Source organism: Camelus dromedarius, chromosome 8 (assembly GCF_036321535.1).
Source record: "Camelus dromedarius isolate mCamDro1 chromosome 8, mCamDro1.pat, whole genome shotgun sequence".
Classification (NCBI taxonomy): Eukaryota; Metazoa; Chordata; class Mammalia; order Artiodactyla; family Camelidae; genus Camelus; species Camelus dromedarius.
Window position 1 is genome coordinate 32,135,918 of NC_087443.1, and position 21,646 is coordinate 32,157,563.

At 49.9% G+C, this 21,646-nt stretch overlaps 1 protein-coding gene across 5 annotated transcripts in view; it reads right to left on the bottom strand.

Moving 5' to 3' along the window:
- Positions 1–1,005: 1,005 nt before the first annotated feature.
- CHST3 (carbohydrate sulfotransferase 3) overlaps positions 1,006–21,646 on the bottom strand; it is a 34,603-nt gene continuing 13,962 nt past the window's right edge. For 3 of the 5 annotated variants that reach the window (XM_031461105.2, XM_031461106.2, XM_010984191.3), the window contains exons 2-3: positions 8,324–8,545; positions 1,006–7,119 (exon numbers count right to left, since the gene is read on the bottom strand). In XM_031461105.2, the coding sequence (XP_031316965.2) occupies positions 5,841–7,119; positions 8,324–8,463 (1,419 nt within the window). In that variant the 5' untranslated portion in view covers positions 8,464–8,545 and the 3' untranslated portion in view covers positions 1,006–5,840. The remainder of the gene's footprint in view (positions 7,120–8,323; positions 8,546–21,646) is intronic. The other 2 variants (XR_010381926.1, XR_010381925.1) reach the window with 2 other exon arrangements.

A 21,646-nucleotide genomic window follows, 5' to 3' on the forward strand; every position in this document is an offset into this window, starting at 1 on the left:
CCTAGGTGAAATGATGGAGATACAGGTTTGGGTTCTGGGGAAGGGGGCTCATTCCCTCATATCTGTTGTTAGCCCCTCACTCCAGATACCATTGTCTCCAGGGCTCAGGTCTTCTCTGCCTCTTCATGGCTGCTGTTTCTGCTGCCCGGTGTCCCCAGACCCACCAAGCTCACCAGCTCTGTCTTCCTGTGTTCTCCAATGAACCCACTGCCTTCTCCCTGGGGAAACATCCATTCCCTCCAGGTGGCTGTTGGGAGACAAAAGGGCTGAAATCTAATTTGTACTAAGTCGATATGACTTAGACAGCAATGTAATTGCATTAAATTTCCTAGCTGAAAGGGTTCTTAGCTATCTCAGGTGATTTTTGAGACTTGGTTGAAGGCCAAATGAAATCTTAAGCACTATTTGAACATGTGTAACAGACGAACGCATGGTTGCTCCGAGTGAGAGGGCACTGCCTGCCCTTACAGCTGGCTTGAATCCCTAAACGGGCTTTTGTGGAACAATGGTTGTAAACTACTAATTATACCTTTCATTCTAAAGAAAACTGGGGTACAGATTAAGGGAAGTGACTTGCTCAGGGTCACAGGGCCAGATACTGGCAAAGCTGGGACTTGTCCCCAGGGCCTCCTGACCTCTAGCTAACACTCCTGTCCCTGCCCTACGATGCCTGGGTATTTCTGTCTCAGGCCTCATCATTGCAGCCAGCTCCGAACACTAATCACCAGCTCTGCATCCTGGTAACATAAGGAACATTCATCATATCCCCAGCACTTATCCATATCTCCCTGGGCCTTCCATTCCTTGGGAGTGGCCAGGGATTTCTCTGACCTTCATGCTGGAGGTTACCCCTTTCCTACTGCTGCTAATTTTTTTTTCCTGTTTATTTTTTTTTCTATTTCCTCCCCAGCTTTATTGAGATACAATTGACATACAAATTTTCCTGTTAATTTTTACAACCCAATTGCTGCTGGGAATAAACACAAAAAAGAAGGTAAAGACACATTTCAGATTTTTCTCATTGCATGTTTTCATTTTTAATTAAATAAGTCAAGTAAGCCATCAGGTGATGGGTTCACATTCTGTTCTGCAAAGCAGATCCTGACTGGCGGTGGCCAACAGCTCGCCAAAGGGCAGCCCCTGTGTTTCCAGGAGATTGTAGCCATGGCAAGGACATCTAGGACATTGATGGCAAGGGGGCTGGGAGCAACATGGCCGAGCAGATTGAGCTACATGCTACACATACACACGTGTGGACACATATGTACATACCATGGCCATGTATGGTCATGGAGGGGGTGTCAGTACTATGTGGCCATGAAACATGACATAGGGTTGAGGTCTTGGCAAAAAGAGTTTGCAGGAGCCAAGAGAGAGCAGGGGAGCCAGGCAGACTTGGCCTAGAATGTACAGATGAAATGGAGGCTTTAGGGGGGCACCCAGTTCAAGACCAATGTTAGAGGAAACAGGGTACATGGATCATTTTATGACAAATAAATACAAATAAAATATGGTCTACAATATGAGCTAGGGCCTGAAGATGGCATCATGGTAACCTTGGAAACATAACTAAGTAGTCCTCCGCGTACAGTATGGAATGACAAAGGTCACAAGATCAAAGGATCTTGAAGCTCTTAAGACATCTGCAGTTGCCAATCCTACTTCATCCTTTTGAGGTAGAAGGCAGCTTCCACTCTTCCTGAAACCATGGGCAGTTGAAAGGCCGTATATGGCTGCATTCAGAGGGTTTTCTCCCTCCCCCTGAACGTCGTAGGATCTTTACCTACTACCCACCAACTCTGGATTTCAGAGGATGCTCATTTCAGTTTGTGTAGATTGACAGGACCCACTTGGCTTCTGTAGGTATCTGTCCCCCCAACCCCTGCTCTGTCAGGAACTCACCTTTGCTCTCAACCTTTGGGGATGGGAGTGAGGAGAGACTGCCTTCGGGACACAGCCATCCACTCTTCTGCCTCTGTCCTTCATAATCCAGGGCCTATCAAGGGACAGGCCCTATAGTCAGTTAAAATAGGGCCTAGTGTGAGACAGGATCACCCAGAGCTGGAAGAGATCTGCAGGGTCAGGACCAGACCATCTGATGCTTACATCTCCTGTCTGCTGTCTAAGCCAAGCATACATCTTCTGGGACAGGGAGCCCCTGACCTCCTGCTGGACAGAGAGCAGAGGTGGAAGGGTCCGATGCCCCTGTAACGGGTTGGGTGGGCCCTCTGCCCTTAGGGGCTTGGCCAGCAGTGGCCCCTTTAGGCCAGCCCTCTGGCATAGCTCCCAGGCTGAGGGTACTGGCAGACCAACATTTTCTCTGTTTATTTAGTTACTTATTTTCAAGTGAGTGCATTGCATCAAGGGACGAAAGACTAGAACTTGCTCCTGTCTTTCAACCTTAGTAATAACTCGGTGATAACCTGCAGGGGCTACAGAGACCTGCACATCTGCTGCTGCTTTTTCCCTTCCCGTGGGTCTCAGGAATTCTGGCCCCCCAAAATCCTGCTCCCAAAGACCCCTCCCCCCATGTCCTCATCCACTTGTTTACAAACAAGGCCCAGCGGAGAAGCCAGGAATGGGCAGCAGTGGCGACTGCCTGAGGGTGTTGGACACTGCCCTGTCTCACCAGGGCCTGGAATGTTCTGAACTTTTTATATAGGCCAGGCTAAAGAGGTCTTCATGAAGAAAAAGAAAATGAGTAAACGCTCATTGCTGAATGGGCCTCTTGTTCTGGGGAAGCTGGCGGCTGGCGGAGGTGAGGCCTCAACTGCTCCCTCTGTCTCCAGGCAGGTGGGTGCTGTGGAGGGCAAGGCTCCTGGGGGAGCAAGTGAGAGCAAAGAAACCAGGCTGGTCTTGCTGGGACAGGAGGTACCAGTTCCTGGCTGGACCACCTTCCCCAGCCCAGCTCCCGGCTGAAAGCCCCTCAGGCATGACTCCAAGCAGGTCCCAGTACAGAGTGTGGAGTCAGTAGTCACCCCACCCTGTCCTCCTTAAACCCTGAGGGTTCCCAGTGCATTGCTGGGCCCCAGGCAACACTCACTTGAGTTGTGTCCTATTTCAGACACCTGGGCAAAGGTAATACAGCAGAAAGGGCCTGACTGTCACATCTTCAAATTAACAAGAGGAAATCGAGCTAAAAAAATACCCTGCTGCCATCGTGACTCCCACGCTCTCAGTTTTGTCCTCTTGTGTATTCTGAATCGTCTTGGAGTGTCCTCGTATGTATGAAGTGAACAGTTTCTATTATTATTATTTCGTCTTTCTTGATTTGGGTACAGCTTTGAGTCCCTGCAAATAATAAAATACTTTTTGTCTCTTCCTTTACACAAAATAAATAAGTTAAGTCAACCTGCAGTGTACAAATTGTCAATATCCTGAGAAGTCCCAAAGGTCCATTCTTGGCATAGTCCTCAGAGCTCGGGGCGGAGGCCTGGGCCCCAGAGGCATATAGGAAGGAAGGAAGAAGTTTGCTGTCCACACCAGGAGAGCCCCAGGAAGGGCTCTGGATAGAGGTGCCTGCCCCTACCCACACACCCCCAGGTGGGGAACAGTGGAGGGAGCAGGAAAGGGGCTGGGACAGAATGGCCAGCAGTTCTGGGCCTGCCAGTAACATCCTGGCCTCACTCTGCTCCAGGATCAAGTTTTCAGAGCTGGAGTCCCTTTGCACCCCAAATTAGAGCCAGTTCCCTGCACAATTTATTCTTGGATTAGAAAACCTAGAGACATCCTTGATTGGCTGAATCCATGGTGATGGAGACCTAGCAGCTCAAATACACTGATTGTAACAGATCCCGCAGGATGGTTACCATCCTCACCTTTTCAAAGGCTGGCTTCCTGCCAGGACACACCCCTCCCTTCCGCATGGCAATACCAGCTGGACTCAGATCCTGTATTTCCCTGCTGTCTGTAATACTCCAAATAAAACCCAGCCCTCTGGGTTTGACAATGGGACAGATCTGACAGAGATTGTCCAGGAAATCAGAAACAGCCCTTAGCGAGCCATTGCAGCTTCCTGCAAGTTCTGAGGTGGTACTGAGTTCCACTCCCTAGTTTGGGGTGGGAGTGGGGAAAGGCTTCCACTTTGGGGACATTTGCTCCTTGGTCATAGGCCCTTGACCCCTCAGAAAATATGTTAGGACCCGGGAGAGATTTTCAAATCTGGCCTCTTCTCAGGAAGGGGGTAAGGACTACTAATTTATGCTGCCTCTGGACACTCAGCAAAGAACCCTCGTGGTTTCTGAGATTTGTTCCACATGGGTTCAAACAGAAAAGCCCGTGGGGCATTGTGGGCTGCCATGTGGCTACCTAGGTTCTGCTCTTTTTAGGGGAAGGCTCCTCTTCCTCACCCTTCAGCAGGAGTCAGAGTGCTCCCAACTGGTCTTCCCAGGCCCCCTCAGCCCCTCAAGCCCAGACTGCTTCCAAGCAGCACTTCTGTAGGAACAAACCTGAAAACACAGCCATGAAATAAGACACCAAACCATAAATAACTTAAAAAAAAAGAAACAAATAAAACATTCAGCCCATCCCACGTTGAGCAATGCTCTTCCCAGAGCCTGAAAGGAGGAATTCAGACACTAACCACATAACCATGGCGACCAACCATGTGGCTGACCTCTGTCCCCTGTCTTCTCAGGGGAGGGGGTATCCTGATGTGACTTCTCCCCTCAAAGAGCAGCACTCTGTACTTCCTTCTGGGCCCTGCCCCACAGAGGCCTAGCTGGAAATGGCAGGACTCGTGAGCTGCCTTTTGCCTCCAGGGACCACAAATACTTCTGCCAGTCAGTCCTGAGGCAGCCTTCAAATATGGACATGCTCTTGGGAAGCCAGCTGAGCTGGGATGAGGCCTTTGGGCTGCAGTCACGTGAGGGTTGGCCACGCCATTTCAAAACATGCTGCCTGCTAGCAGCAAGGACATGAATGGATCAGAGGAGGTAGCCACGAGAATCTAAGGCAGGCAGATGCCATGGACTTGGCAGTTCTGTATCCACCGTTCAGCCTCAAACTTGGATGCGGAACAGGGTTATGGCCCCTGATTGTATTTCCTTCCCTCACCCTCAAATCATTCTAAAAATGTAATTAAAGGCTCCTCTTTAGGTGTATGATACAGATAAACACTGCGGGCATAAAGCAACAGGGAAGATTTTCTGTGTCTGTATGTGTGTGTACATTTGTGTTATTAGGATGTTTTTCTGTCTGTGTATATGGTGTGAGTGTAGGTATTTGTCTTTATCTGCATGTGTTTTGTAGCTCTTATACAAAGCTGATATCTCTCCTCCCAGGGACCCACCCAGATGCCACACTGGATCGTGGAGAAATTCAGAAACTGAAAGGTTGACACTGTGTACAGCAGGGAGTCTAACTGCAACTAGCCAGTGCTCAGAACCCCTTCTGGTTTTCAATTATGTGTGGACTTTGGCCCACAGGGTCTTTAGGCATCTATGTGTGTTTCATGTATGTTTCTGTGTGTGTATGTGTGTGTGTATATGAGAGAGAGGGAACGAGTGAGAAAGGCTTGTCAATAGGCCCAGGCCTGGCTGGGCCTGCTCAGGTGACCACAGCCCCTTAGGTCTGGGTTTGACGGCCCTCAAAGGGACCGGCCACTGTTCCGTTCTCAGCCAGAAACTCCAGGCCCACAGCTGCGGCGGGGAAGCGACCTGATTGGGGACCTACTTTTCTACGGGGGGGTGGGCGGGCGTTCCAGCGGAAGTGCTGCCTGCTTCCTGCGCGGCTCCCTGCCACCCACCGCGGGCGCTGCTGCCGGCTGGCTCCCCGCTTGCCTGGGTGAGGCAGGCAGGGTGGGACTTTCACCAGGAGGGGTGCTCGCCGCTCTGGGCTCCCTACGTGACCCAGAAGGTGCCGCGCTCCTCCAGCAGGCTGACGGAGCGGTTGGAGAGCGAGGCGGCATCCTGCACCGGTCTGTAGCCGAAGAGGTGCATGGCGGGGCCGCAGGCGGCCTGCACCACCTGCGCCAGCTTGAACGGCATGCTGAAGCGCCATTTCTCAAACTGCTCCGAGGAATTCTTCTGCGTGGAGTAGATGCCGTCATGGGCCGCCTGCGTGTTCTTCTGGATCCAGTCCTCTACTTGTGGGGTCAGGGGGATGCCGGCAAAGCGGTACATCTCCTGGGCCTTCTGCAGCGGCCTCAGGGCCACGTCCTCGTAGCGCACCAGCATGTAGCGGCCCCGCAGCCAGGCCGGCTGCCTCAGGCCCAGTTCGGCCGATAAGCGGATGCTCTCACAGTTGCCCCTCAGCCGCTGCACTTCCTCCTCCCGCAGCTGGTCCTGTCCCTTGGCCAGCCACTTCTTCCAGGTCTCGTACTTGTCGGCGAAGGCCACCATGCGGGAGGCCAGCACGGCGCGGGGGTCACGCACCAGCTGGATGACGCGCAAGTCAAGCCGGGGGTCCTCGGCCAGTGGCTGCAGGAACTCCAGCTGTCGGATGCGTACGGCCTTGACCGCCATGTGCTCCTTGCGGTGGCAGGCCTCGGCAGCCAGCGTCATGTTAAGGGGGCCACAGCGGCGGTTCTTGCAGGGGTACTTCTCGAAGACCTTCTTGACGACGGGCGTGCAGACGGGGTCCTCGCAGAGGGAGCGGCTGGAACCCCGGCGGAACACGAACTGGGTCAGGTGGTCCTCGGGCAGCGGGGTGATGAAATGCTCCAGGATGTACAGGTCGCACAGGAAGAGCTGCTTGAGCACGTCTCGGTAGACCAGAGCTGAGCCCGCGGCATTGGCGCCGCCCTGCTCGAAGGACACCGTGCGCTCGATGTGCCACAGCGGCTCGAAGAGGTAGAAGATGTTGCCTTGCTGGTTGAAGAATTCCCCTACAAACGAGGAGCCGGTGCGGGTAGTGGCCATGAGGAGCACGTGGCGCCTGGGCGGGGCCTCGGCGGGTGGGCGGGGCTCCTCCTGCTCCGCCTCCTCCTCCCCAGCCTGCTCTGCTGGCTCCACGCCCAACTGCAAACTTAGGTTTCGAAGGCGGCTCTGTAGTTGCGTGAAGGCCGAATCCAGCTCACTCAAGGACAAGAGAGATGCGTTCTCAGCCAAGACCAGGGCTGGATCGGTGCTGTTGGCATCTACCAGGGATTGGGGAATTTGCTTCAGCTTGTCTGAAACCCTGTGAAGACAAAGGGATCAGTGACTGACCGGGGACTCCATCCCCTGTGCCACCAGAAGGCGCATCCCTGGCTGATCACCCGGAAGCTGACTTTGAGACAAGGATTTGAGTGTAAGTAGTTTACTTGGGACACGATCACAGGAAGAACTGCTAGCAGGGTAGGGATGTGAGGCAGGGAGGAAAGGAAGTCCCTAAGGGTGAGCAGGCTACCCCTGGGGCAAATGGCTCTGCTACAGGGTAGGTAGAACACACCTTAGGAGTCTCTCACCCAAGAGGTATGAAGCTCCCAGCTGACCTTGCCTGAGGGCTGCTTTCAGAGGCATTTATTCCCCAGGACTTCTGGCTTGCCAGTGTGCGGGTGGAGAGAATATCCTCAGGTGGAGAGTTGCAGGCACTTGCAATAGGACCCAGTTGGCACAAACTGGAACAGTCCATGCTGAGACACCCAGGCAGGGCACTCATATAATGCCTACTGGGCAGCCCAGTTCCTAACCTACCCATCTTGGTTGATGCTTTCTTGCAGAGGTTGTGCTCAGGCCCACTGGCAGGGTCACTGCATACAGTGGTACACTGCCAACTCTAGGTGGCAGTATTCCCAGCATAGCCCATGTGAGTGCACACCCCTGGAATTGAACAATACACAACCTGGGCAATTGCACATGGCAGCTCTGTCCACCAGGTCTGTACCAGGACCCTGCCTCACCCTCGTCCATGACTTCAGATTCATATGAGGGATGTGCTGTTAATGTGAGGCATCATTCTAGGTCAGGAAGTAAGTTAATAATAATAACCATGGCCAGCAAGTATTGGACTCCAGTTACATGCCAAGCACTGGGCTAAATGCTTTTACATTTTCTCATTTAATCTTCACATCAAGGCAAGCCCAATCATTCCCCACAGTTTACAGAAGAGAAATTTAAGACAGAAAAGTGAAATAATTTGTCTTAAGCTCTCACAGCTGGGAAGGGCCAGAGTCAGGGTTCCAACCCAGGCTGCTTGAGTCCAGAGCCTGTCTCACTACTGTGCAGTCATGAGGATGTGGGCATGACTTATAGCCTGTGGGCCTGGTAGTTGCTGGTTGAAGGACTGCCTTTGTAGGTCCATATACATACAGACTCCCATATACATATGAGAGCCCTATAACTACCTCTCTGCCCCTACTCCCCCCACCTTGATAAGGAAGACTTGTGCTTGCATCCCTCACCTTGATATGATTTTATTTTCCTTTTCAATGAAGACAAAAACCACCACCACAAAAGCCAGGAAAAGGGCGTATTTGCTCCTCATTCTCAGGCTGTGCAGAAAGTGTCGGCAGTCCTGAGGCATAGTGAGTCCTTTCTCCATGGGGAAGGGTGGGGTCGTGGGCACTCAGCTCGGGGGCATCACTCAGGACCTGGCTCGTCGTTCAGGTGGGGGACACCTGGTCCTGTGGAGAGATGGGCAGTCAGGACACCCTTGTCTGTAGATGAGAACAAAGAGGAGCTCTTCCACCAGACTTTTGGGAACCCCAAGGCCTGCTTAGCACCCAGACCCACTCCCCAATGGACTGTGCCCCAGAGAGTTGAAATCAGGTCATTTAAAATGCAATGAGCCTTCTGATTCACCCCTGTCACCTCCATCAATTTATCCTTTGACCTCATACATGACTCAATGGTAAGTATATGGAAAAGAATCCTCCTTGCAGTATGCATGTTTGCAATAGCAAAAGACTGCAAACACTTAAAAAAAATGATGGCGCATCCATGCAATGGATTATTATGAGGCCATAAAGAATAATGAGGTGGATCTACAAATGCTAATGTGAACAATCTACTATGTATATGAAAATTTTATATATATAATAATATATAAATATATAAGCAAGATGCAGATATAGTGTGTTTATATAGGATAGGTTTTCTTAATCTTAGCACTACTATTTTGGATCAGATAATTCTTTGTTGTGGGGGCTGTCCTATGCATTGTAGGATGTTTAACAGCATCCTTGGCCCCTAGCACATGATTTGGCCCCTACACATTAGATAACGGTATCATCCCCTCTGCTCAGATGTGACAATCAGAAATGTTTCTAGGCATTGTCAGATGGACCCTGAGCAGGGGGGAGATGCAAAGTCATCCCAGGTTGAGTATCTCTGATGTAGTATGCTCCCATTTGAAAAAAAAAATTAAGGGAGAGAAAAATATAAATGCTAGGTACAATTGGCCTTGTAACAGAGGGACAGTAGGTTAGGAGAGAAGGCTGGGTTGAATCTTAAGTTTTCTATATAACATTGTGCACCATTAGAATTTTTACCATGTGGGTGTGTACATTTTTTAAAATTAATTAAAGGTTTTCACTGTAGCACATGATTTCTAACAAAATCCTCCACGTGGCCTCGGCCTTGAGGTCTCAGTTTTGTGAGGCAGCTTCCCCAGGGATAGGTTAGGGCTCCCTCAGCCCCACCACACTACAGAGACTCTTACTAGCACCTGAGACTTTGTCATAAAGCAGACCCACTTGTAATGACTTGTTTGATGCTGATCATCCCTTCATGGAGGACGGGGAGTTTGTCCGGGCCCCTCATAATCCCTTAGCACTCGGCCAGGCACACAGGAGACACTCATGCATGATTGCTAAATGACAAAATAGTTAAAGGAATAAATGACTCTCAGTGGAAGGTGTCTATATTTTTAAAAGCTGGAGCAAATTCACTATTGCCCATTGGAACCTGAATCACCATTTCTTTCATTTATCCTCACCATCGTACATACCTGCCCTGCACCACAAGCCCCAAATTCCAGCACAACCCCCTCTTCCAAAAGTCTATCCTTATCTCCATAAGGACCCTCAACCATGGGAGACAGTCTGCTCCCAGTATGGAAAAATCTTATTGGGATCTCATGCATGGCATCCAGGACCATCCTTCTTTCTGGGAAAGATTGATTTCTTCTAAGCTGATGTTGACAGGGGAGTGGGAGGGCAGGAAGGAGGGTCCCAGGGCTGCACCTTTGTCACACAATGGAAGTGTCTTCAGGGACAGCCAGAAAATCTATCCTCTAGGGAAAGCAGTGAGGCCAGGTTTCTACTTGTGAGAAGGCAGATGTGTACCCTGGCAGCCGGAGTGGAGGTCCCCAGCTGTGCAGGACAGAGTGGTGGTAGGGCAGCGGGCAGCTCTTCCTGGCAGAGTGCTGGGGTGCTTCATGAGTGTGAGTAGGTGGAGAGGAGTCAGGAGGGAAGAGAGCTGCAAGGCCAGTTCAAGGTCAACTGGAATATTCTTGGCTCTTCCAAATTCTTCTGGGCCATTCATTTCCCATGCACTCATTAAACAAATATTTCCTGAGCACCTACTATGTGCCAGTCTAGGCAATGGGGATACAGCAGTGAACAAGCAGACCCAGCCCATGCCTTCAAGGGGCTTACACTCTGGTTGAAAGAGCCAGCTTGAAGGATATGGGTAGATGAAATCTAGTGAAATTTATAAAATTACTGCTCTGTGCCTGATGCCATGCTAAGCACTTGATTTGCATTTCCTCATCAAATCCTCACAAAAGCCCATTTCATTTTACAGATGAAGAAACTGGGATTGTGAGAAGTTAAATAATTTGCACACGGGTCCTCCAGCAGCAGCCTGATCCCCCCTCCCTGATCCAGGTCATTCAGGCCCCTTGATGCTCCACAGTGACTGCTCCCTGGCACACACACACTGTAGCACATATGGTAGGACTTTTCCAGCTAATGGTCTGTTTATCTCTCGTTCCCAGACTGCAAGCTCTTGGAAGTGAAGACCAGCATCTAAAATGGGACCCGCCACATACCTGCTGCCCAGCAAATCACTGGTAAGTCAACCCATTGAAGCTGGTGCCTGGTAGGCTGTCAGCATGAGTTTGCAGAATCCTGGGCAGAGCTGCGTTCCCTATGCAGCCAGGTTAGCCTGTTGGGGGTGGGGGTGCGAGGCTGCCTGTCTGCTGGGAGTATTGGGTGAGACCCAATACTGAGTCTTCTGACCACAAAGGGCTGAAATCTTGGCTATCTGCCCTCTTGGGTCAGCTGAGAGTTGCCTGCTTTTATGATGTGAGGGAAGCAGAAGGAGCTGGGACCAGAAGTCCTGGGCTCTAGTCCTCCTGCATGTCTACCATGCTGTGTAACATTGCATAAGTGACTTAGCTTCTCTGGGCCTCAGTTTCTTCACTGGTGACATGGAAAGGGCAGTTCCTACTGCATGAAGTTGCTGTGAAGAGCAGTATCTGGTGCATGGGAGAGGGAGAAAAAGCAGTTGTGGGGCAGGGGGAGTTATCTTCGTTGTCCTCTCTCTGCGGGGTCTAGTATCTTTGATAAGATTTAGAAGTTTGGTTGCGACGATGACAAAGCTCCTGAACCTTCCTCTCCCCTCCCTTCCAGCACTGTTTCTATTTTTGAGTCACTGTCCCAGCCCCCTGACTGCCACAAATACAGGGTTCTGAGAACCTTCCCGGTGTTGCTCTAAAAGGAAGAAGCAAGGGTGAAAACCCCCTCCGAATGAAACCCCTGTGACATCTGTGACACTGGATAAACCTTTGTTCTTTTTGCCCCCAGAACCTCAGTGCCCTGCTCCATGCGTACCAGGCAGAGTGGGTGCACCAGAATACTTGTAGAAGGAAGAGATGAATGCCTTTTCCAAAACATTTAGCCCAGTGTGAGATGCTTAATTGTTCTAAGTTGATGGACAATATAAAGAGAAAGAAGAAAAAGCCGTGGTTCCCTGAGTGAACCACACATGTGCGCCGTGACCCTGTGCTGAGAGTTTGTGCTGAGCATTTGCCCTGAGCTTGTACTACAAGCATGTGTTGAGTGTATACTGTAGGTATATACTATAAGTGTGTGCTACGAGTGTGTACCGTGGGCAAAACTTCACGCGTGGGGCTTCACATATGTTGATCTCTTGAATTATATCAATCCGGGATGCTATTTTGAGGATAGAGAAACTAGGCCTGTGGCTTTCAGTTCAAGCCTCTACAGCTCTGTGCTTATAATGGGGAGGGCAGAAAGCAGCGAAGGCATCCCAGGCAGTCTAGTGAGGGAGCATTGGAAAGGAAGCAGGCTGTGATCTGAGGCTCTAAACTCTAGGCATGGCTTCCCTACCTTGCTCTCCGCTCGGGGACCTTTCTGCTCAAGCCTCCCTCGTGACCTGGCAAGGCACCCACATGAGAGAACAGTTTTCTTCTTGGATGGCTCCCAGGCAGGCCCCTGGCTTCCCCAGGCCTTCCACTGAGGCCCCAGATGGACTGCAGCCCACTCCTGCCTCCCCCACGGGAGCCAGGGTCCCGGAGTCTGCTGTGCATGGAGCCCTGATAAGGGATGGGCGCTGCCAGACGTTGCATCAGGCAGCAAAGCTCCACTCCCCTCACTTGCTCAGGGCCAGGAACCCAGCAGGGATTGGGGCCTCAGCTGTGGCAGGCCCTCCCTGCGCACAGCCTTTCCACCAGGCAGGAGGAGGAGCTGCCTGGGCTGACAGAGGCCAAGAGCTGAGATGGAGGAGGCTCCCTGGGCAGAGATGGGGGCAGTGAAGCCCATTGTGGGAAAATTCTGAACTGACTCATAAGCCGCAGCCTTTGGCTGGGAGGCTGTCCCAACCGTGCCGTGTCACCAAACACCTGGGAGGGGAGACCTTGGGAGGGTTTCTGCGGGTTGTCTCTGGGTCCCCTAGAGTGGAGACAGAGGGCAGGACAGGGAGAAGGGGCACACAAGCTCGCAGATGATCTTTTCTTGGAGGACGCAGGAGTCCATCCAGTGGCTTGTCCAGGCGAGGTCTTATTTCACATTGGGACATCCAGAGCTGGCTTGGGAAAGACCAGGGCCCCCCAATATCTTGAGCTTAGTATCAGATAGGAGAGTAAATACCCAGAGGTTGTTGGACGAACCAGTGAGGAAAGGAAGAAGAGGAGGAATGAGAGGACAAGGAAATGGTTGAAGGCCTAGCCGAGGGAGGCTCTCCTGTGCAGCCTGGGGCCATCATTCCTCCCCAAGCCCCTCACAGCCCGGGGCTCTAGCTTCCTCTCTCAGGAACAAACCATGTTAAACTTCAACTTCCGCCAAGACAGAGACAGAGTAGATGCAGCCAAAGGTGGAGGTGTGTGTCACCTGAGTGACTGTGGACATCCAAGAACTTGTGAGAAGCTGTGGGCCAGAGCCACTAGGGGGACCACAGGGCTGAGGGCCAGCCTGGCAGGGTTGGAGCTGCCACAGACACTCAAGGAGCCAGCCCTGGCCGGGACAGACCCCGCTGATCCTCAGCCCCATCTTGCTGTACGGGCGTGTGGGGGAGCACGCTCTCTCCCGCATCTGACACGGCCACTTCATCAGGGCCTGCTCAGCTGTGTGAGAAACACATCCTGTGCAAACCCCAGTGCTGACAGCTGCATGGATATGGGGCCCTAGAGAACAGTCCCCGGCCTCCCTGTCAGCACAGGTACTTCCTGTGCCTCTCACGCTGAACCCTGGGCCCTGGGCCAGGTCGGAGCTGACCCACTACTCTGGGCTCTGCTACCCCTGTCCAGTCAGGAGCTGCAGCTGAGGCTGGTGTCCAGGATGCCCCTAACCATGCAGCTGGGCCGCCTGGGAGGAGTCCTCTGGCTTGCTTGGAACTAACCTGGAAGTGGGCCAACAATCATGGCCAAGGATGTGCACCCAGCCCTGAAAATCCAACATGTGAGCAGCAGCTTGAGTGTCTCAGCAGACGGGGCTGGCTGAGGAACTGCATGGGCACAATGAATGCAAGCCATGCAAGGGTTAAAAATGCTGATGCCCAGCTGCAAAAACGGCGTATTAAGTGATCATTCTTTTTACTTTATGCCCTTTCGTAGTCTTTGAATTTTTGACAACCATACACAAGTACCACTTTAATAAGTTTTAAAATCCAACATGAAACTCAAAAAAGAGAAGTATAAGATTGGAAGTGGTGTGGAAAATGCATCAGAAGAAGGCAGGCCCAGAGGCCAGGAGACCAGGCCGTCCCGTCTGTACTGGTCCAGGAGAGAGAAGGCCGCCTGAGCAAGTGGGGCCAGAGTGCAGAAGAGGAAGGATAGACATGTGGGACTTTAAGGATGCCAGCGTGGTGCCTGTGACAAGCACATCTTAGATGAGCCTTGAGGACTGTGAGTTTATGAAGTGAAATAAGTCAGACACAATAGGCCAAATCCTGTATGATGCCACTTACATGTGGCATCTAGAGGAGCCAAATTCAGAGAGACAAAGACTGGAAGGGTGGTTGCCTGGGCCTGGGGGGAGGGGAAATGGGGAGTTAGTGTTTAGTGGGGATGGAATGTCAGTTTGGGAAAATGAAAAAATTCTAGAGATCAGTGGTGGTGAAGGTTGTACAACAACGTGAATATACTTAATGCTACTGAACTGTACACTTAAAAATGGTTAGAAAAGCCAATTTTATGGTATATATATTTCCACAATAAAAAAAACGAATTCATAAACAGTGATGCATATGGGCGGAGGTGGGGAGGGAGGTGAACAGAGGGCTTTTGGAGGACCCCTGGTTCCTTCCTTGGGCAGCAGATGCCTGGCACATGGCAGGGCTCAATAACATTTGTGAAGTGAAAGAATGGATTCATACACTGTCTTGAAGACTTAGCTGTGGTTTCCTGTAGTTCCTCTTCCCCAGTGCTAGTGGAATACTTGGACACGTAGAAGATGCTTGATTAATACGCTATTGATTATATATATGTGTGTGCTTGTGTATAGAGGAGGTGGGGAGGGATGGGGAGAGAGACAGACAGAGAAAGGGACGGAGACAGAGAGAGAGAGAGAGAACACAGACATTCTGGAAGTCTGAACAAGTTAAAAGTGAATCTCTATGCAGCTTGACTTCCTTGCCTTTATGTATTGACTTTGAAGCCTTGTGACGCTAGGAAAGGAACTTAAATCTGAGTGGTTTCCTCATCTGTAAATGGGACACTTATAGCATCTGTTGTACACTCAGTGGTCACAGGGAATTCATTGAGAAGATGCTAGTGAACTCTAACCCAAGCCCAAGTTGTGGTAAGTGGTCCTACTGAGGAACTGCTTGCCCTGTCTTTACAGATGCAGCAGATTCTGTGGCTTGTGATTGGTGGTGAGTGCTGGAATGGTGGGGGTGGGAGGGGGTCTGAGTCCCCTAAAAATACCAGGATGAAGAAAGGAAACAGTGACTGGGCTGACTACAGCTGGAAATGTCCCTCAGGCAGAGCCACTACGGCTCATTTAGGGACAGCATTTGGCCCTGGGCCTCTCATCCTCCTCATTCTCAGTCTCATCTGGGAGTAAACTTGCTGACTTTCCCCATCCCAGGCACTGCAGTCACCTGTAGCCCTGAGGCAGCAGGGCAGCCAGAGAGAGACCCAGAAACACCATAGGCAGAACCCTTAAGTATGCTCTCTCCCCAGCTTTCCCACAGGCCAAAACTGCCCACAAATTCCATATGGCCCACATGGCCAGGAAGTGCTGAGTGCTCTCGCTGACGAGTGTGGCTGCAAAGGGACAAGAGCTGTGGGCTGGGGCAGGACAACGGACCCTGCAGAAAAGCTGTCTCCACTCGGGCTGTTATGAACAGGGGGCTTCAGGCCTCAGAGCTGTCAGGCCGAGGACAAGTTGAATGCCAGTGGATTTTGCCCCCAGGACAAAATCATGTTGTCCACAGTGGCTAAGGCCAACAGCCTTACACAAAGCAGCGTGGCTTTCCAACTCCAGTTGTCCTTGCCTCTGACTATGTGAGTCTGAGGAGGGCATTTCTTTTAGAGAGGTCTAAGAGAAATCTGTCCTACACATCACCCCGCCAATCATGCAAAAAATATGGCTCTTGCCCTAAAACTGCAGAATGGCAGGACTGGAAAGGGCTTGGAAATTTTCTTATCTACCCTTCCATGTTTTTCATCTATAGCAGTTCAGGCTCAGAGGAGGGAAGTGCTTGACCAAGGCAGACAACTGGATAGTGACAAAACTTGAATTACAATGCAGGTCAGTGATGGTCCTGCCCAACTTTATCACTCTGACTCTTATAGCTTAGCCCACTCAAGAATCTTCAACACAGGATGGCAAATAGCACACATTCCACCACTCAGTAGTCCTGTGCCTGGGTCAGACATCACTAATCAATCATCATCCTCTTTTTAGTTGGGACTAAATGTAGCCTCATTAGCCTTCTCAGTGCAGTGCCAATCCATTAGAGTTGGCATGTGAGATAAAAACCAATCTGCCCTCCCAACTTTACAGGATCCTTACTGGCTACCAAACAAAATTCATCACCACCCATTTGGCATTCTGCTATCTGACATCACCCCCCAATGCCAGCCCCAATTCCAGTTCTCACCCCTCCATTCAAGCACACATGCCTTGTACATTATTCCTCCAAGCCTTTCATTTAGCACATACAGCCCTTTACTGAACAGAACACCACAGATGACAATGAATAGTGAAGTTACTAAGAATAGTTAAAGCATCAAAATTTGCAAGAAAGAAATTTGCTTCTGAAAAGAACTGCAACAGATGCAAAGGTCTTATGATTTCACCTCTCTTTCCCCTCTTTCTCTTTCTCGCTTTGCTGGTGCTTGCATGAACGAGAGTGGCGGTGGAGTTAGAGCATCTAGGACACTGCACAGAACTGCTACCAATCCATTCTGCAGCACAGTTGGCAAAGGTCTTCATATGGCTAATTTTATATGATTACTCACATGCCTTTATATGTTTTTATGAATCAGAGCCAAAATTTTAAGTCCTAGGGCTACCCCACAAAATGATTTCTGGGTTTGGGGAAAATTGGGGCAAGTCCATTGGAGTGTGTCTTGAGTGTGAACATAATCTGCGATGGGGGTTACAGCAGGGAAAGTTTGAGGCCAGTTGCCTAAAAAAAGCATATGAATCTGAAAAAGAATATGTATGTATATGTATAACTGAGTCACTTTGCTATATACCTGAAACATTGTAAATCAATTATACTTCAATAAAAAAATTGTTTTTAAAGGTGACATACTGTGTGATTCCATATATAACATTTTTTTTAATTGAAGTATAGTTGATTTACAATGTTGTGTTAGTTTCTGGTGTACGTGTAGAGATTCAGTTATACATATGTGTATATATATATATACACACACACTCATTTTCGTATTCTTTTTCATTATAGCTATTACAAGGTATTGAATATAGCTCCCTGTATTATACAGTAGGGCATTGTTGTTTATCTATTTTATATCTAATAGTAACTGCAAATCCCAAACTCCCAATTTATCCCTCCCCACTCCCTTTCCTCCCTGGTAACCATACGTTTGTTTTCTCCATCTGTGAGTCTGTTTCTATTTTGTGAGTAAGTTCGTGTGTATCATTTTTTTTTTTTGATTCCACATATAAGTGGAATTTGGTATGTTTGGTATATATATCATTTGGTATTTTTTTTCTCTTTCTGGCTTACTTCACTTAGTATGACAATCTCCAGGTCCATCTGTGTTGCTGCAGATGGCATTGTTTCATTCTTTTTTATGGCTGAGTAGTATTCCATCATGTATCATTTATATAACATTTTAAAAATGACAAAATTGTAAGAGACAAGAACAAGTTAGTATTGCCAGGAGCTAAAGAAGGGGTGGGGGTGGAAGGGAAGTGGGCATAGCTATAAAATGGCAACATGAGGAGTCCTTATGGTGATAGAAATGTTCTGTATCTTGACTGGTTGTGATACTGCACTAGAGTTTTGCACCATCAGGGGAAACTGGGTAATGGGTTCATGGGATCCTGTATTATTTCTTAAAATTGCACGGGTATCTACAGTACCTCCAAACAAAAAAGTAATTAACTAGAAAAGAAAAAAGAGGCCCTACGATAGCAAACAAGTTTTAAAGAGATCTTTGGAAAATGGAGCTGGAGGTGGGTGGTAAGATTGAGCAGAAATGGCCTTCCTGGGGCAGGAGTGAGTGAGCAGAGTCCAATCCGGAACTCTTGAGTCTGGCTTTTTGGGACACATGGACTGGCCACCCTCCTGGGGTCTCTTCAAGTGTAAGGACAAACTTGGGGGCTTTTTGAGGAGGTAAAATGATGAGGAAGCCTATCCCCACAGCAGGGGAAAGATAAAGATGGGAAAGGATTCTGGAGGGGATGACACAACATCTGACCCCTTCATCAGCTGGAGGACCAGCAGTGAGCTCCAGTTTGGAGAGGAGTGGGGAGGCCACACAGGACTCAGTGCTGCCTCAGGGCCCAGAGATCCAAGGGGGGCCTCAGAAGGTGGTTCAGGCATGGCCTTGGAGAGAGGAGATCCTGGCAGCCACACTGTGCAACACCGTCACTCAGGGTATGTGAGACCCAAGCACATCTAGGTTATCTATGAACTGCTCACTGGACCTACCAAGGGGCAAAGCAAGCTTCAGGACACTTTATGGCAATTCTGTGGTTCCCAAGCGAGAAGGAGGTGAAGAATTTGCAACTAAGGTGGAAATTTTAGAAGTGAATGTAATTGAGAAAGTACCTAGTGAACCTCTGGCTGATAAAGCTCACATTCAGCCAGTAAATTCATTTGCTGAGCCCTTGCTCTGGGCCAAGCATGGGAAGAGGCAAGGGGAGTAGAGGGAGGGAGAGACAGTCTCCATCCTCGGGGAGCTGAAGAATAACAGAAGTTAACACTCCTAATGAAGTGGGCACTGTTCCAAGCACTTCACACATAAATATATTGAGTCCTCAGAACAACCCTGTGAGGAATAAGTAGATAAAAATAGATCGTACTGACCACCCCGATTAAGGCAGTGGACAAACAACTTTCCCTCAGTTACAAGGAAGAGTGGGGATTTGAACCCAGGCAGTCTGTCTCCATGGCCCGTAAATTCAACCACGGCTCTCTAGCACTGAGCAGGAGATTTAGCCAAAAGGCAGGAGCTGTACGTGGTGGGCAGATCAGAGTCCTGGCCAGGAACTGGTCTTCTAGGACATGTACTAACTTGTACGACTCTGAACAACTCTCTGGACCTCTTTCTATCTCACGCTCCTTCTATCAGAGACAAACATGGCCCCAGATGCAAGGCTATTGGAGAGTCTTTGAAGAAACATGCTTTGGAGGCATTGGGCCGGTGCTGGCTTCTCAGGAAACGGGAGCTTAGTGGCCATCCCAGATAAGCAGCTGTCATTGGCTGTAGGTGACAAGTAGAATGTCACCTTGCTTCTTGCCCCAACCCTGCAGTTGTGCACAGGAGCATGGTTGCTCCAATAGAGCCAGATCCCAGAGCCTGAGTGGGCCTGAAAGTCTGAGGCAGCATTGTGAAACGCAGCAGAGGCGACCTGGGGTGGAACCTATAGGCTCTGTTCCTCCAGAATCAAATTCAGACTCTTATACATGGTGTTCTACCTGAGAACAGCCTGGCTGACCCTAGCTTCCCAAGTGGCCCCCACATCTTCCCCACCTGCAGCCTCCCCTCTCGCCAAGTGGGCCCACTGTTAGCAAAGGGTACAAGGACAGAACATAGCAGAGCTGGTACTTAAACCCATGTCTGTATGGCCGCAAAGTAGGGGCGATGCGTTGAGGTTGAGAGAACATGGACTAAGGGGTCAGACACACCTGAGTTCTTCCTGTTGCACTTCTGCCAGTCACTAGCTGTGTGACCCCAAGTGAGTGACTCACCTCTCTGTGCCTCGTCTATAAGATGGGGTTAGTAATAGCCCTGTATTAACAAATTACCGCAAACTCAGTAGCTTAAAACAGCACATATTTATTATTTTACAGTTCTGAATGTCCAGTCCAAGATCAGTTTCACTGGCCTCAAATCAAGGTATTAGCAAGCTTGGGTTCCTTCTAGAGTCTCTAGGAGAACTTTTCTTCCTTGCCTTTTCCAGCTTCTAGAGGCTGTCTGCTTTCCATGGCTCATGGTCCCTTCCTCCATTCTCAAAGTCAGCAACGGCTGGCTGAATTTTTCCTAATACATTACTTGGACTCCTCTTCTGTAGTCAAGTCTCCCTCATAGAAGGACCCTGATGATTACATTGGGCCCACTTGGAGAATCCAGGATAATCTCCCCATCTCAAAATCCTTAACCACACCTCAAAGTCCCTTTTACTATGTGAAATAACGTGTCCACAGGTGTGAGGATTCATATGTGGAGATCTTTGAGGGGGGTCATTATTCAGCCTTCCACAATCATGGACCCCATGAAATGGAATGTTACAAGTTAAGTGCTCAGCATAGTGTCTAACCAATGGGAGACCAGTGATGCTTAATCCCAGCCGGGCAAGGGAAAGTTTGAGAGCTTTTGCAAAAGAGTGCCTAGGGTTCACTCCTGAAGATTGGGCAGGGAGTCGGGTGGGTGTCTACGCACTGGAATTTTTATAAGCTCCCTAGTGACTCTGTTGGGCAGCCAGGGTGGGGTTGATTATAATAAGCAGTGAATTCATGTCAGCAGTTATTCTTATTCCCACAGCTACTTAGCATTGAACCTCAGTGCCCAGGAGCTGTTCAATAGATGTTTGTTGAATTAAACTGCAGTGAATCACTCCTGGGGCCCCAAACTACCCCTGGGATGGGCTGGGAGGGGTGAGAGGGTTTCTTGCTGCTGCATCAGAACCTGAAGAATGAGGTTCTGTGGGCAGAGGCCTTGGCCTCTGAATCAACTTCACACCCAGGAGTAGCTGCCTAGGGGGCTGGAGTCCTTCCTTCTCTCCGAAGTCCAGTCAAGGGGGCCAACCCGGCAGAATTCAGTAATCAACGGGCCATTGTTAATAGAACAGAGGGGCTCTGTGCCCATTTAACACTTCTCTCCCTCACGAAGCTGCTCCCAGCTGAGGGCTGGCTTCTGGAGGACTGTGAGTTTGGGGAGGGGCCCTAAGGCTATAAGGAGAAGGGGGAGGATTAGGGGTGGGGGCTGAGTCCCCTGGTTGGAGGAGCCGAGATATCCTGGAACATAGGCTGGTCTCAGAAGTCAGCAGTCTGGAAAGCCCCTGCTGATGTGGGGCTCAGCTGCAAGGCCAGGAAGAGGTTCCCATTAAAGCTGGGAGTCCAGGGACAGATAATGAAATCCACCAGACCCCAACAGGAGCTGGGGGAGGGCTTTCCCTATGGGGTGGTCATGCTTGACCTACCTTCTTTCCTTTAGAAAAACAGAAAGGTGAAATCTGCACAGTAAATGGTGCCTTTCATTGCCTAGAGAACAGTGTTTTCAAAAGAGCTGGGAGGGTTTTATGTTCTGTGGGCTTGGGATTTAAGAGGCAGGCAATTCAAACAGGGTTGGGCATAAATGTCCCTTTGCTTAGCAGACCTTTTCTACATTCAGCAGTTGATACTAATAGTGAGATGAATTTTGGTAGGTGAGTGTTTAAGATCCCAAAGACAGTGCCTGATCAGCATCCTCAAAAATGCCAGAGACTTATCATTCTTTGCTAGCCATCAGCAATTCTCATCTGTTGAACACAGTAAATCCTCTGGTAGTCTCTGCCAAGGGAGTGTGTTGTCTTAAAACATACTCTAGGAGGGTGGGATCTCACAGTGGGGTCCCAGGACAGCAGCAGCAGCACCTTGGAACTTGGTAGACATGCACATTCTCGGGCCCCTCCCCA